Source organism: Cervus canadensis, chromosome 9 (genome assembly GCF_019320065.1).
Source record: "Cervus canadensis isolate Bull #8, Minnesota chromosome 9, ASM1932006v1, whole genome shotgun sequence".
NCBI lineage: Eukaryota > Metazoa > Chordata > Mammalia > Artiodactyla > Cervidae > Cervus > Cervus canadensis.
The window spans coordinates 60,029,472-60,041,731 of record NC_057394.1 but is presented as its reverse complement, the minus strand read 5'-3'; the positions used below and the strand labels follow the sequence as shown (position 1 = coordinate 60,041,731).

General features: G+C 39.5%; 1 protein-coding gene across 2 annotated transcripts in view; it reads left to right on the top strand.

Annotated features, from left to right (window-relative positions):
- Positions 1-11,209, top strand: part of MTRF1 (mitochondrial translation release factor 1) — a 37,508-nt gene extending 26,299 nt beyond the window's left edge. Inside the window, exons 8-10 of one of the 2 annotated variants that reach the window (XM_043477910.1) lie at positions 1,048-1,184; positions 4,110-4,208; positions 10,462-11,209. In XM_043477910.1, coding sequence (XP_043333845.1) covers positions 1,048-1,184; positions 4,110-4,208; positions 10,462-10,575 — 350 coding nt within the window. In that variant the 3' untranslated portion in view covers positions 10,576-11,209. Of the gene's footprint in view, positions 1-1,047; positions 1,185-4,109; positions 4,209-10,427 lie in introns of both variants that reach the window. The other variant, XM_043477911.1, reaches the window with a different exon arrangement.
- The last annotated feature ends 1,051 nt before the right edge of the window (positions 11,210-12,260 follow it).

The window sequence follows — 12,260 nt, the reverse complement described above, 5'->3', positions numbered from 1 at the left end:
TGTTGAATAATTTGCCTTGGAAACCAACCAAAACCATTCTGTCATTTTAAGATTACACCCAAGTACTGCATTTCAGACTGTTTTACTGACTATGAGGGTGACTCCATTTCTTCTAAGGGATTCTTGCCACAGTAGTAGATATAATGGTCATCTGAATTAAATTTGCCCATTCCCGTCCATTTTAATTCACTGATTCCTAAGATATTGACGTTCACTCTTGCCATCTCCTGCTTGGCCATGTCCAATTTATCTTAATTCATGGACCTAACATTCCAGGTTCCTATGCAATATTGTTCTTTATAGCATCAGACTTTACTTTCAGCACCAGACACATTCACAACTGAGCATCGTTTCCCCTTTGGTTCAGTCTTTTCATTCATTCTGGAGCTTATTAGTAATTGCCCTCTGCTCTCCCCTAGTAGCATATTGGACACCTTCTGACCTGGGGGACTCATCTTCCGGTGTCATATCCTTTTGCCTTTTCTTACTGTTTGTGAGGTTCTTGAGGCAAGAATACTGGAGTATTGCCATTCCCTCCTCCAGTGGACCACATTTTGTTAAAACCACCTGGATCTATATAAATGCAGATTTTTTTTCAATAAATGTGTATTTGTATTATAAGCTGAAACACCTTATTTAGATATCAGAATCTAAAGAGCCATCTACAACAATTACCATCATAACTCATGTATAGTTTCTAGTGTGTACTTCATCTGAAATGTTCTTCATTCTTTTCCTGATTAACCTTTCCCCCTTTAAAATGTTCCTCAGTTCTATCTTTTGTATCAGTTTTATTGTGATGTAATAGACACTTCAGGGTTTCCCAGGAGGCTCAGTGGTAAAGAATCTGCCAGCAGTGCAGGAGACACCTGCTTAATCCCTGAGTCAGGAAGTGGCAGCCTGCTCCAGCATCCTTGCCTGGGAAATCTCACGGACAGAGGAGCTGGGCAGGCTGCAGTCCATGGGGTCACAGAAAGAATCAGACACGTCTGAGCGACTGAGCATGTGCACACACCCTGTTAACCTCTGATCCCTGTTATTTTCCAGGACTCGTAGTGGAATGCCAGCAAGAACGATCACAGATAAAAAACAAAGAAACAGCTCTGCGTGTGTTGAGAGCGAGACTCTACCAGCAGATTATTGAGAAAGACAAGTGCCAGCAACGAAGTGTGAGAAAACTGCAGGTAAGATTTACTGAGTGAAATAACTCAATGGCTCTGTACAGAAAGCCGTCATCTTGTGTAGGGAAATGGAGTAAATATTCTTAATCTGACGGAAGTACCTTGGAGCACTGGAAAACATGTTCATTTGTAAATAGCAATAATTTAATACTGGTTGGTTATGGCCAAACTCAGACATGCCAGTTTACAAATAAGAAGAGATACATATAAACTGAAAATTATTTCCCAATTGTGTTCTGTTTATATCATAGTTATCTTTAAGAGGAAATCAGTGTAAAAGACAATTCTTTAGAAATTAAGAGATTTTTCAGGTTTTTAATTTAAAAACCTATGCTTTTATTATAATTTTATGTGAAATCAAAAATATATGACATGCAAAAAACTGGTAATAGTGATGGATTCTGCTGTAGTCTGGGAACAAGGAATAGAAAAGATATTTATTTTTTGTTTATACTCTCTTCTACTTTTAAAATTTTGTACTATCTACATTTATATTATTATTTTTACAAATATATACATAGATAAGTTTTAAGCAAAATGAATAAATGTCATTGTTTTAAGTAAACCAAGTGTTGTATGATTTTAACTTCTGAAAAAGTAAAGTTTGTCTTTGAAAGAAACTGGAAGAGACAGTGGAACCCAGAAATAACTGTTTGTGTGTTATTTGCAGGTAGTTATACTTCAGTAAATATGGGAGATTTTGTGGCCTGTTAGGATAATGAGATTGTATAAAACTAAACACCTCATGTGAAGAGTTGACTCATTGGAAAAGACCTGGATGCTGGGAGGGATTGGGGGCCGGAGGAGAAGGGGACGACAGGATGAGATGGCTGGATGGCATCACTGACTCGATGGACATGAGTTTGAGTAAACTCCGGGAGTTAGTGATGGACAGGGAGGCCTGGCATACTGCGATTTACGGGGTCAGAAAGAGTCGGACACAACTGAGCAACTGAACTGAACTGAACTGAACTGAAACATCAATTATTCTTTTCACGTAGATGTCCTAGTCTTTCACACTTTTGCCCTTCTTATTTCCCTTACTAACTTGCAGATAGTAAAAGTGACAGGATAAATAATATATCAATCTTAAACACTATCAGCTCTGCCACATTTAATGAAAGACATTGGGTTTTTTAAAAAAATATATATTTATTTATTTGACTGCACTGGTTCTTAGTTGCAGCATGTGGGAACTAGTTCCCTGACCAAGGATCAAACCTGAGCCCCCTGAGTTGAGAGCACAGGGTCTTAGCCACTGGACCACCAGGGAAGTTCCAGACATTGGGTTTTACTTGCCATTTGACATCACACAGTAATTTTCGAAGTAAGTGTTGGCGATCAGCCTTTGCAGATTTGGGGGGTTGTATCCTCTTCAGTAGTTTGGTTTGAAAGGCCAGAAAAGACCTTCCTGCCTCCCTTTGTCCATCTGTGTGAAGTTTTTTAGTAGGTGTCTCTAATGATTAGGAGTTTTTCTTCTGCCAATATATGCAGGAGCTTTTCTATGGAAGGCACTGTGCCAAGCTCTGAGCCCTGGCTCCACCTGGCACCTGCAGAGCTTTGTGGGTGCTGAGATTCTGATGTAACTGATCTGGGGGGATCCAAGGCACTAATATGGTATCTGGGGACAGTGGCTTCCAGACCTGGCTGGCTGCAGAATGGAAGGCCTGGGGAATGTTTTAAAAATATATTACCCATAATTTAGTGTTTCTTATGTTAGGCTTTGGAATCTTTCAGCAATTTCCCAGATGCTCAGCCACACTTAAGATCTTGTTTAGTTTCATATTGTTTGCTTTGTAAGTTGTAGGAATGTCTTTTTTTTTTTAATCTTAAAAGGTGAAAGTGATATACTTGTAACTTATATTGTATAGCAACTATGCTTCAATAAATAATACAATAAATTGTCAAATTAAAAGTGGAAGTGAGTGAGACAGGGTATTGTGTGCCTTGTATGTGAGGGAGGGAGGGCAGGTGAGCAGACTGGACTACGAATAACCACAGCATAACGTGGACTGGTGTGCCGCGAGGAAGATTCCAAGTGCATGGGGTTTCGAAGGAGGGAGATAACTTATTTTTCATGTTGGGACCAGAAAAGTCGAGACAGTATGAGAGTGCTCGGAAGCACATCCCTTGAGGTGATGTTTTAGCTGAGTTAACAGACTTGCACATAATAATGAAATGGCATAGTAAGTGGTATCTTTGAGGTTCACAAATTTTCAGAAATAATATTGGGAAAGTTGGCCACGTTATGAAGTACATTGAATGCTGAGTTGTGAGTGCTTAGTAGTCAAGGAGCCAAAAAAGGAAATTGACCAAAAAAAAAAAACAAACAAAACACTGCTTCAGGAAAACTAAGCAGGGCAACTCACTGTAAACAGAGAAGTGGGAGATTAATCAGGAGATTTTTACAGGAATATAGTGAAAGTAATAAGCCCTTGAACGATAATAAAAATGGCGAGGGCAGGGTATAATAAAAGACCCTTGAAACCACTGGAACTGGGGACTTAGAGAATGAGATGAGTTGAAGGCCCTTTCAGTGTCTGTATCAAAGCCTGGCAGATAGTCAGCCCCCATGAGATGTTTGTCAAAGACTGTAGGATGTCAAGTTCCCTACTGAGATCAAAAGGAACATTGTGGGGTCATTTACAGAAACCACAAGGAAGAACTGACTGATACAGAAAGATAATTTGGTTTTAAATATTTGGAGTTTGAGGTACCAAAGAAACATTGATTCTTATCCCATAACTAAGCTTTACAAATCTATAGTCTTCAACAGTAAGTTCTGCCCATTCTTTTTCCTGGTCACTTTGTATCTTTGAATTTAGAAAATAATTAAACTGTTAAAGTAGAAAATTTGCAAGCACTTTTTCCATTGTGATAAAGATAATGATAAAGTTAAAATATGAATTGCTTTTTGTTATGGCACAGGTGGGAACAAGAGCCCAGTCAGAGAGAATCCGGACATATAATTTCACCCAGGATAGAGTCACTGACCACAGGATAGCGTATGAAGTTCGTAATATTAAGGTAATATCGCTGAGTATGTTTCATATGCCTTTGATTTTTGAAGAAAGTACACTCAAATTCTAGAGTAATCTTTGAAATATTACCATGTAACTGAGATAGTTTGTGTCAGTACCCCAAATCTGCAAACATTTTTCTTAGTTTGCTGATAAGAAATACACTCTTTATGCCAATATAATTCAAAATTCTGTTATGCAATCACAGTGTATTAATGAATTTTCAGTAGACGTCTATCAGTTTTCTATTGCCGTATAACAAGTAACTGCAAATTTATTGCCTTAAAAGAATGCCTGTTTATCATCTCAGTTACTGTATGTCAGGAATCCAGGTATGACAGAGCTGAGTTCTCTGCTCTAGGTCTCACAAAGCTGAAATCAAGGTGCTGGCCAGCCGGCATGCCTTTCTAGAGCTTGGAGTCCTCTTCCGAGTTCATGTGGTTGCTGGCAGAATTCTGTTTCCTTGAGTTGTAGGATTGAAGCCCCATCTTCTTGCTGGTCATCAGCGGTGTGCTGCTCTCAGCTCCCAAAGGCCGCCCACAGTTGCATGCTGTCTGGTTCCCCTCGATGGGCCCTCTCTCACGGAGACTCTTGCAGAAATGGCCTTTTTAAGGGATCGCCTGTTTAGGTCAGCCCCACCTGGAAAAGCATCACTAATTAGTCATCTGATCACTGGAGTGATCGTCACTGCAGCTTATGCCTGCTCTTAAGGAAGGGGGTTTTGCAAGGTGTAGACGCCAAGGGGCGTCTTAGAATTCTGCCTACCACAAAGTGTATTGTTAGATTCAGGTGTTACAATGATGCCTTGAGGGAAAAGACCCTGTCAGTTTGGTTTGAACTTTAACCTAACTAAATCCCTGGTCGCCTGGATCATTGACAGTAATCCATTAATGACAAAGGACAGAAAAAAAATGTTTTTTTCTTCCATTGAAGGGGAAAATAAGTTCCCTTAAAGGACTGTGTGGAAAAGGCAGGAGGTAGAAGGTTTTGATCTTTGTCCTTGCTAAGGTGTGATACCTCTGGCTTCTTTCACTTGATTCTGTCTCATTTTATACACAGAATTAAAGTCCTGATTTTACAAAAGAAATATCTATGGTTTTAACATATTTAGAAATTTCTGTGTTTCTTATGCCACTTCCTCTGTCTTCCCAGCAATTTCAAGCTGTCTTGCATAGGAACATCATAGCCTTGTTGAAAAGGAGAAAATATTTACCAACTTCCCTTTCCTCAGGAAACACACAGTAGTAACACCCAAACATGTTTGGCCATATTGTTCTAGTTACAACATAATTTTTCAGTTGTTTTTCTTACAGTGGTGATGGTTTACCATGAGACAGCTACATTTTTGTGACCAGGAATATACTTTAGAAGTGCTCAGCAGTGTACTCAGTCATGAAACAGAGGTTAACTGGCTTTTATAGTTATAAAATATATGACCTTGGCCTAAATACTAATGTTATTACTAACTAAACTATCATGCCAGCCTTAGAAAGAACAAGGACAGTCATATTGGTATGCTCTACTAATCACTAACCAACTTAAAGGCAAAGAAAGAAAATGCTCCGTATTAGTGAAGGGAAAAGGTTTGAAAATGATATGAAAAAAAAAATTGTTGCAGTAAAACATTAAAATCTGTGGAGAAGGGAACGGCAACCCACTCCAGTATTCTTGCCTGGAGAATCCCATGGACAGAGGAGCCTGGTGGGCTGCAGTCCATGGGGTCGCTCCGTCCATGACTTAGTGACTAAACTACTCAGACTCTTAAGGTAATTTCATTGTTGGTAACCCAATATTAGGATGTTTTCCATATTACTCATTTTTTTTGGTCCCTGTTGAGACAGAATCTCATCAAATCCCGACATCTCTCCTAGGGGGAGAATGTCCCAGACCAAGGGGGTGGGCAGGTCTTGAGGTGAGAGCAATTACTACACAGAACTCCCTCTGTGCTCATTCTGGTATCGAAGTTAAGAGGCAAGATGATTGGCGGCAGGATTCCTTCTCAGGATCACGTTTGCTGATAACATTAGTTAATATCAGGACTCTTTAATCTGGAGGGTGATACTGTAACTTGATTGAACTAATTCGCTTTTAATTACTGATAGCTGTTTTATTTAATACCCTCCCACATACAGTCCTGGGGAACCACTGTAAACCTCTCAGACAACTTATAGCACTACTAGATTTATTTCTAGCCCTATAAAGAGAACTGTGAAAGTCACTGTGACTTTCTTTGTGTCCGATTCTTTGCGACGCCATGGACTATACAGTGCGTGGACTTCTCCAGGCCAGAATACTGGAGTGGGAAGCCTTGGACTTGGACAGACGTCCTGCTATGTGTTTGAAACAGGAAAGTCAGAGTGTTTCCTGTGTGTCAGCCTTCCCAGGTAGCGAAATGGAGGAGCAGGAAAGTCTACCGTTCGCCACACAAACAGCCACGGACCCGGAGTGGGGGGTGTGTGGGCAGTGAATGGCACACGTGTGGTTTCCAGCTCTGCTGACGGCAGGGGCTCAGCGGGGCACAGAGGGAAGAGGGGCCTGCCAGACTGAAGGCCAGAAGCAGCTGATGTAAAATTCGGCAGGATCTTCCCTCCCGGAGCCCCTGCTCTGTTAGACCTATTCACTTACAAATAGTCCCTCTCGAGGCTGAAAGATCTGTTGCCTCAGGCGGGTGGAGAGCTTAACCTCCAGGGTCTACACCCATCTCAACCCTGTGGTTTCTCTGCCGCTGATGTATGAGCTACTGAAGTGACCTCTTCCTCCCTCTGATTGAAAGCTCACCCGGCATTTTTTGGATTATAGAATTTTTATCTCCTGCCTTGTTACTTTGGGAATTTTTAATTTCTTTGCTTTCGTTTTTAAGAAGTAACCTAAAATTTCCTACAACACTAAATAAAATGGTACTGGTCCTATCTTTCAAAAAACAAATGAAAATCTGTACCCAGGACAGAGAAGGAAACTAGTCAGACTGAATGATTTAGGAACTGAAGAGCTGTATTGGTTGTCCCAGAAGTATGTTTGGTTTTTCGGTAACATCTTATGGAAAAACTCAAACGAACTTCTGGGCCAACCCAACAGATGAGGCAGGAAAAGCGATAAGGGCCTTACCCCCAGGGCAGCTGCCGTAGGGCTGAATGGAGGAGTTGAGAGGAAACAAAGTGGGCGCCTGAGGGTCTCTGCTCAGCCCTCCTCCGTCTTTCTACAGCCAGGCCTCCTCCCTGCTCCGTGTACAAAGCTCCTCATGGAGGGCTCTGTTCTTCCACGATCATGATCTTGGCCCAAGATAATAATTGGTTTGTCTGGTAAGGAAATCCAGACAAGCCCCAGTCAATGAGCTTCTTCCCAGGATTTTTAAATTAAGGGACAAAAATGCTCCTTCTGTCTTGGTGGATGAAGCTGAAATACGTAAAGCTTACAAGAAGTTAGAAGCCGTATTTCCAGCCATGGCGAGCAGCAGTCTTCAGTGAGGGAACACTGGAAAGCTGTTATATTGATCTTTTAATTTTTTTAATATGCATTTATTTATTTGGCTGTGTCAAGCCTTAGTTGCAGCACACGAGATCTTCTTGTGGGCTTCAGAGCATGTGGGCTTCAGAGCACGTGGGCTTAGTTGCCCTGGGGCATGTGGGATCTTAGTTCCCCCACCGGGGATTGAACCCATGTCCCCTGCTTTGGGACGGGGATTCTTAACCACCGGACCAGCAGGGACGCCCCACAGCTGATGTAGTGAAAGGAGCAAAACTGGGAGATGGGATACAGAGAATCCTGATGGTATTGTTAGTGATGAGGGTTCTTGGCCTTGACTAATCAATATAAATTGTGTAGCCGCCAGACTAGGAATTCGGGTAAGACTTCATTCAGGCCCTGCTGCAGCACGGCTGGGGCAGGAACAAATAACAGGTTCCCTTAGGTACCCTCTTCTGGATGCAGGGATGAGCTTGTTTTTTATGTGGGGTGAGGGTAGGGGTGGCTTAGGTGTTTTGCCCACCCCTTAGGTGGTGTTACGGTGTTAAGTACAGTACCAAGCTTCTTTTTTTGCTCCAAGCCCCTCAAAAAATCACAGTTGGGTTTTTCGGTCTCTTTGTATCTTTTGGGTCCAGAATTTGCCCCAGCTGCCCATGCATGCAAGTTATTTTTAGGCCCATTCAGTTTCTTTGTATTTTGTTGGAGAGGTGTGTCCAGTGCTGCAAGCATGCAGGGCTGCAGCAAAGGGTCCCAGCCCCCAGGCCTATCTCAGTATGAATTCCCACATAATTTATACCTGAGGCTTAGCTTCATTCCCAGGGTGGTGGCAGTAGCCTTGTACATTCCTGCCCTTGGGTTCTCTGAAGTCAGCCAGAAATAAGTTTATTAATGAATTCCCTTGTAGATAATTCCCTTGTAGATATATATATATATTTTTTACTTATCTAGAAAGTAAGCTCAGATTACCATGTAATATCTGAGCCACTTCCTGGGGGCTCAGTGGTAAATCACCATGCAAGCAGGAGATACAAGAGACGTGGGTTCGATCCCTGGGCCAGAAGATTCTGTGGGTCAGGAAATAGCAACCCACTCCAGTATTCTTGCCTAAGAAATCCCATGGACGGAGGGGCCTGGAGAGCTACAGTCCATGGGGTCACAGAAGAGTCGGACACGACTTAGCGACTAAACACCACCGCCATCGTGTAATGTATTATTTTGTATTTGTATTCTGTTTCTGAACGCCCCGGTGCAGGTGCCTTACACCCGCCCATCTCCTGTCCTACCTTCCAATCACACTGGGAATTCACTCTTGCCCTGGGTGTCCATTGTACTGTTTCCATACCTCTCTTCATACTCAATCTTTTGACTAAGTGCTCTGTTTGTCTCTGTTTGGAGAAATACTATTCTCTTTTTAAGATCTAATTCAAAATGTTCTTCCTTTTTTAAAAAATTTCTTACCTTGTATTATGCTTATGTGTTACCTAACTCTCCCACTAGATTGTAAGCTTCTGAAAGCTGGAAACTACAGCTCCCTCATCTTTCATCTTTGTATCACTAGCACTCTGGGTAATCCAATTGAACTCTAAATGTGATGTGATTATCAATAAGAGTAATGACCCTTTTAACATAATTTTCAGATGATGAAATCACACTGGCAATAATCATAATAATTTGAGCTTACAGGGCACACTAATTTCATAAGCAATTTTCAAATTATGTTCAAAATGGTATATAAATCAGTTTTAAAATTTCATCAAGTTTAATTGACATTTTACTCTTTGCTAGTGTTTTGTAGACTACAAAGATGGTAAGGCATATCTTTCCCCCTACAGTTTAATTTGAGAGATAAATGTGTACACTTAATCTGAAATTTAACTTCAAGACTACTCAGGAAAGACTAAATATAAGAGTAGTTCATGCCTACATCTAAACTTAAAATGGTCCGTGTTCCAAATGTCAATATTAAAATATTTCTGTTAAGTGAATGTCTGGATTTTGAGTGTTTCCAAAAGAGGAGGCTCTGCTAAATCACTAATCCCAACAACTCTGTTACACAGAAACTTTGTAACACAAGAAAGGTGCTCATAGTCATTATTTCACTCATTTCTTAGAGAAACTTCAGGGAGGACTGCTGGGAAGTCTTAACTGAAACAATTTCCACCCAGTGGAATTATTTGGAGGTTTAACAGAAGAGGGTTTTTTTCTTTAACTTTTAATTTTGACAGTTCAAGCACACATGTTTAACAGTTAGCTCATATATATATTCCTAGACCTAGATGCAACCTTTGTTAATATTTTGCTATTCTTGCCTTCTCTTCCGCCTCCACTTCCTCTTTCTATGTATACACTTGTGTTGCAGCTGAACCACTAGAAAGCAAGTTGTAGGACTCAAGACACTTGTCCCCCAAATATTTCAGCATAAATATTTTTCAATTACACAGGACGTCTAGATTTTAAAGCCAATGTGTTCCTAATTTAAGAAAAAACACAACTATTATAAAGCATTTCTGGATTAAATAATTTGAATTTGGAAGATTGGCTAATTTAAAAATGCTAAACTATTAAGAAAGAGTATAATTCCATTTACTTTTTTAGATTCACTTTTTACATAAAAAGTCAATATTAACTAGGGAATCCTCCCGCGTTAGCAATTGTGTTCATTACATTGTAGATTAGTAATCTTTTGTTGCTATTAAATAATGACTTTAAAGAAACAAAATACATAAATGCTTAATTCTTTGTTGTGTTTCTCCTTTGTTTCTAGTAATCAAGTTTTCATGGTAACTGTTTTTTACCAGGAATTTTTATGTGGGGAGAAGTGCTTGGATCAGCTAATTCAAAGACTGCTTCAATCAGCGGATGAAGAAGCCATTACTGAATTTTTGGATGAAAACCTTAAATTAGTCAAATAAAGTCTGATTTATAATTTATTATTATAGAAATGAAATGGGCCTACATCAAGAAGCACACTGAAGCAAGGAAGTCTTTATGAAAGTTGATAAAGTGCAGCTAAAAGTACACAATACTCACAAAAATATTTTTTTAATGAATCAAGTCATGTTTCTTGACCTAAGAGTTTAAGTTTCCTGTAAAGTACAGTCCAACTCTTCATGTAGAACCGAAGTATGCATCGTTGGAAAAAGAAAGTATTGAGAATTGACTATGTGATTTAGAGCAGATAATTTGTTCTCTGTATATACCTTTTTTTTTTAACCATCTATAAATTAATTTAAATACATTTTAAATCTTCAGGACTTTGCCCATGGTAAAATCTAGTGATATAAACTTACAGACTTCCTTAAAGACAAAGTACCATTATTCATGTCGGTGTTAGGACTTAAACTACTACTTTTAAATAAAAAAACAAATAAAAGTTGTGAAGAATATGAGTCGATAATGGTGAGCACTAGTATACAGACGGTCACGCCCTGTAAGAGCTGAATGAACTCTGTACTGTGCCAACTACAAGTCAATATTTAAAGCAGACTCTCTGGCTTCCGTTTCTTATTGTTCTGAATAAATGTTCACAAATGTGGTGTAATATGAGTAATTCACTGGGGTCGGTTTTGTGCTGTGACATGTAAAACCTAGTCCTTACCTTACAGAGCTTCCAGCTGAACAGGGAACCAAAATATGTCACCAACCCTAATTCAGAGCGGCACACTGTATTTAGTAATCGTTCTTGGGAAGTTTTGAGTGAAAAAGAGAGTGGTGGTTGTTTTAGAGAGTTCCTCAGAAAGGAACTATATGCCAGAAAAGACTGGTTAAAATAGAGTTTTAAGACCAATTGAACTATTTGGAAATAAAGATGAGAGGAAAATTTTTTCTGAAATTTTTATTTTGAAAATCAAGTATTCAGAAAAGTTTTACAAATAATTTTAAATTATTTAAATAATTTTAAAGAACTAGTTCAATGAATGCTATATTGTCTAGTTTCAACTATTGTTAATATCTGTCATATTTGTTTTTTCTCTTTCTCTGATTTACACACATACAGTGGTTGCTAAACTATTTAAAAGTGTTTTTTTTTTTTTAATTTATCTTTTGGATGCACTTCACAGCATATGGAATCAGTTCCTTGACCAAGGATCAAACCCAAGTCCCCTGCATTGGCATCATGGAGTCTTAACCACTGGACCACTAGGGAAATCCCTGGACCATTTAAAAGTTAGTTTCTGATCTTATAACACTACTCCTAAATATTTTATCACATCCTAAGAATAAGGGCATTCTCATACAAAATTATAATTCCATTATCACACTGAAAATTGAAAATGTTAGATGCTCAGTCATGTCCAGCTCTGCGATTCCATGGACTGAAGCCCACAAGGCTCCTCTGTCCATGGGATTCTCCAGGCAATAATGCAGGAGTGGGTATCCATTCCCTTCTCCAGGGGCTCTTTACAATCTGGGTCTCCTGCATTGCAGGCAGATTCTTTACTCTCTGAGCCATCAGGGAAGCCCAATGTATTATCACACTAAATGTATATTAATAATAATAATAATTGTATTATATGACCTAATAGCTATTACAAATTAAAATTTCTTCAATTATCCCCCAAATGTTTTTTTTTTTAGTTGTTTTTGTTTGTTTTGT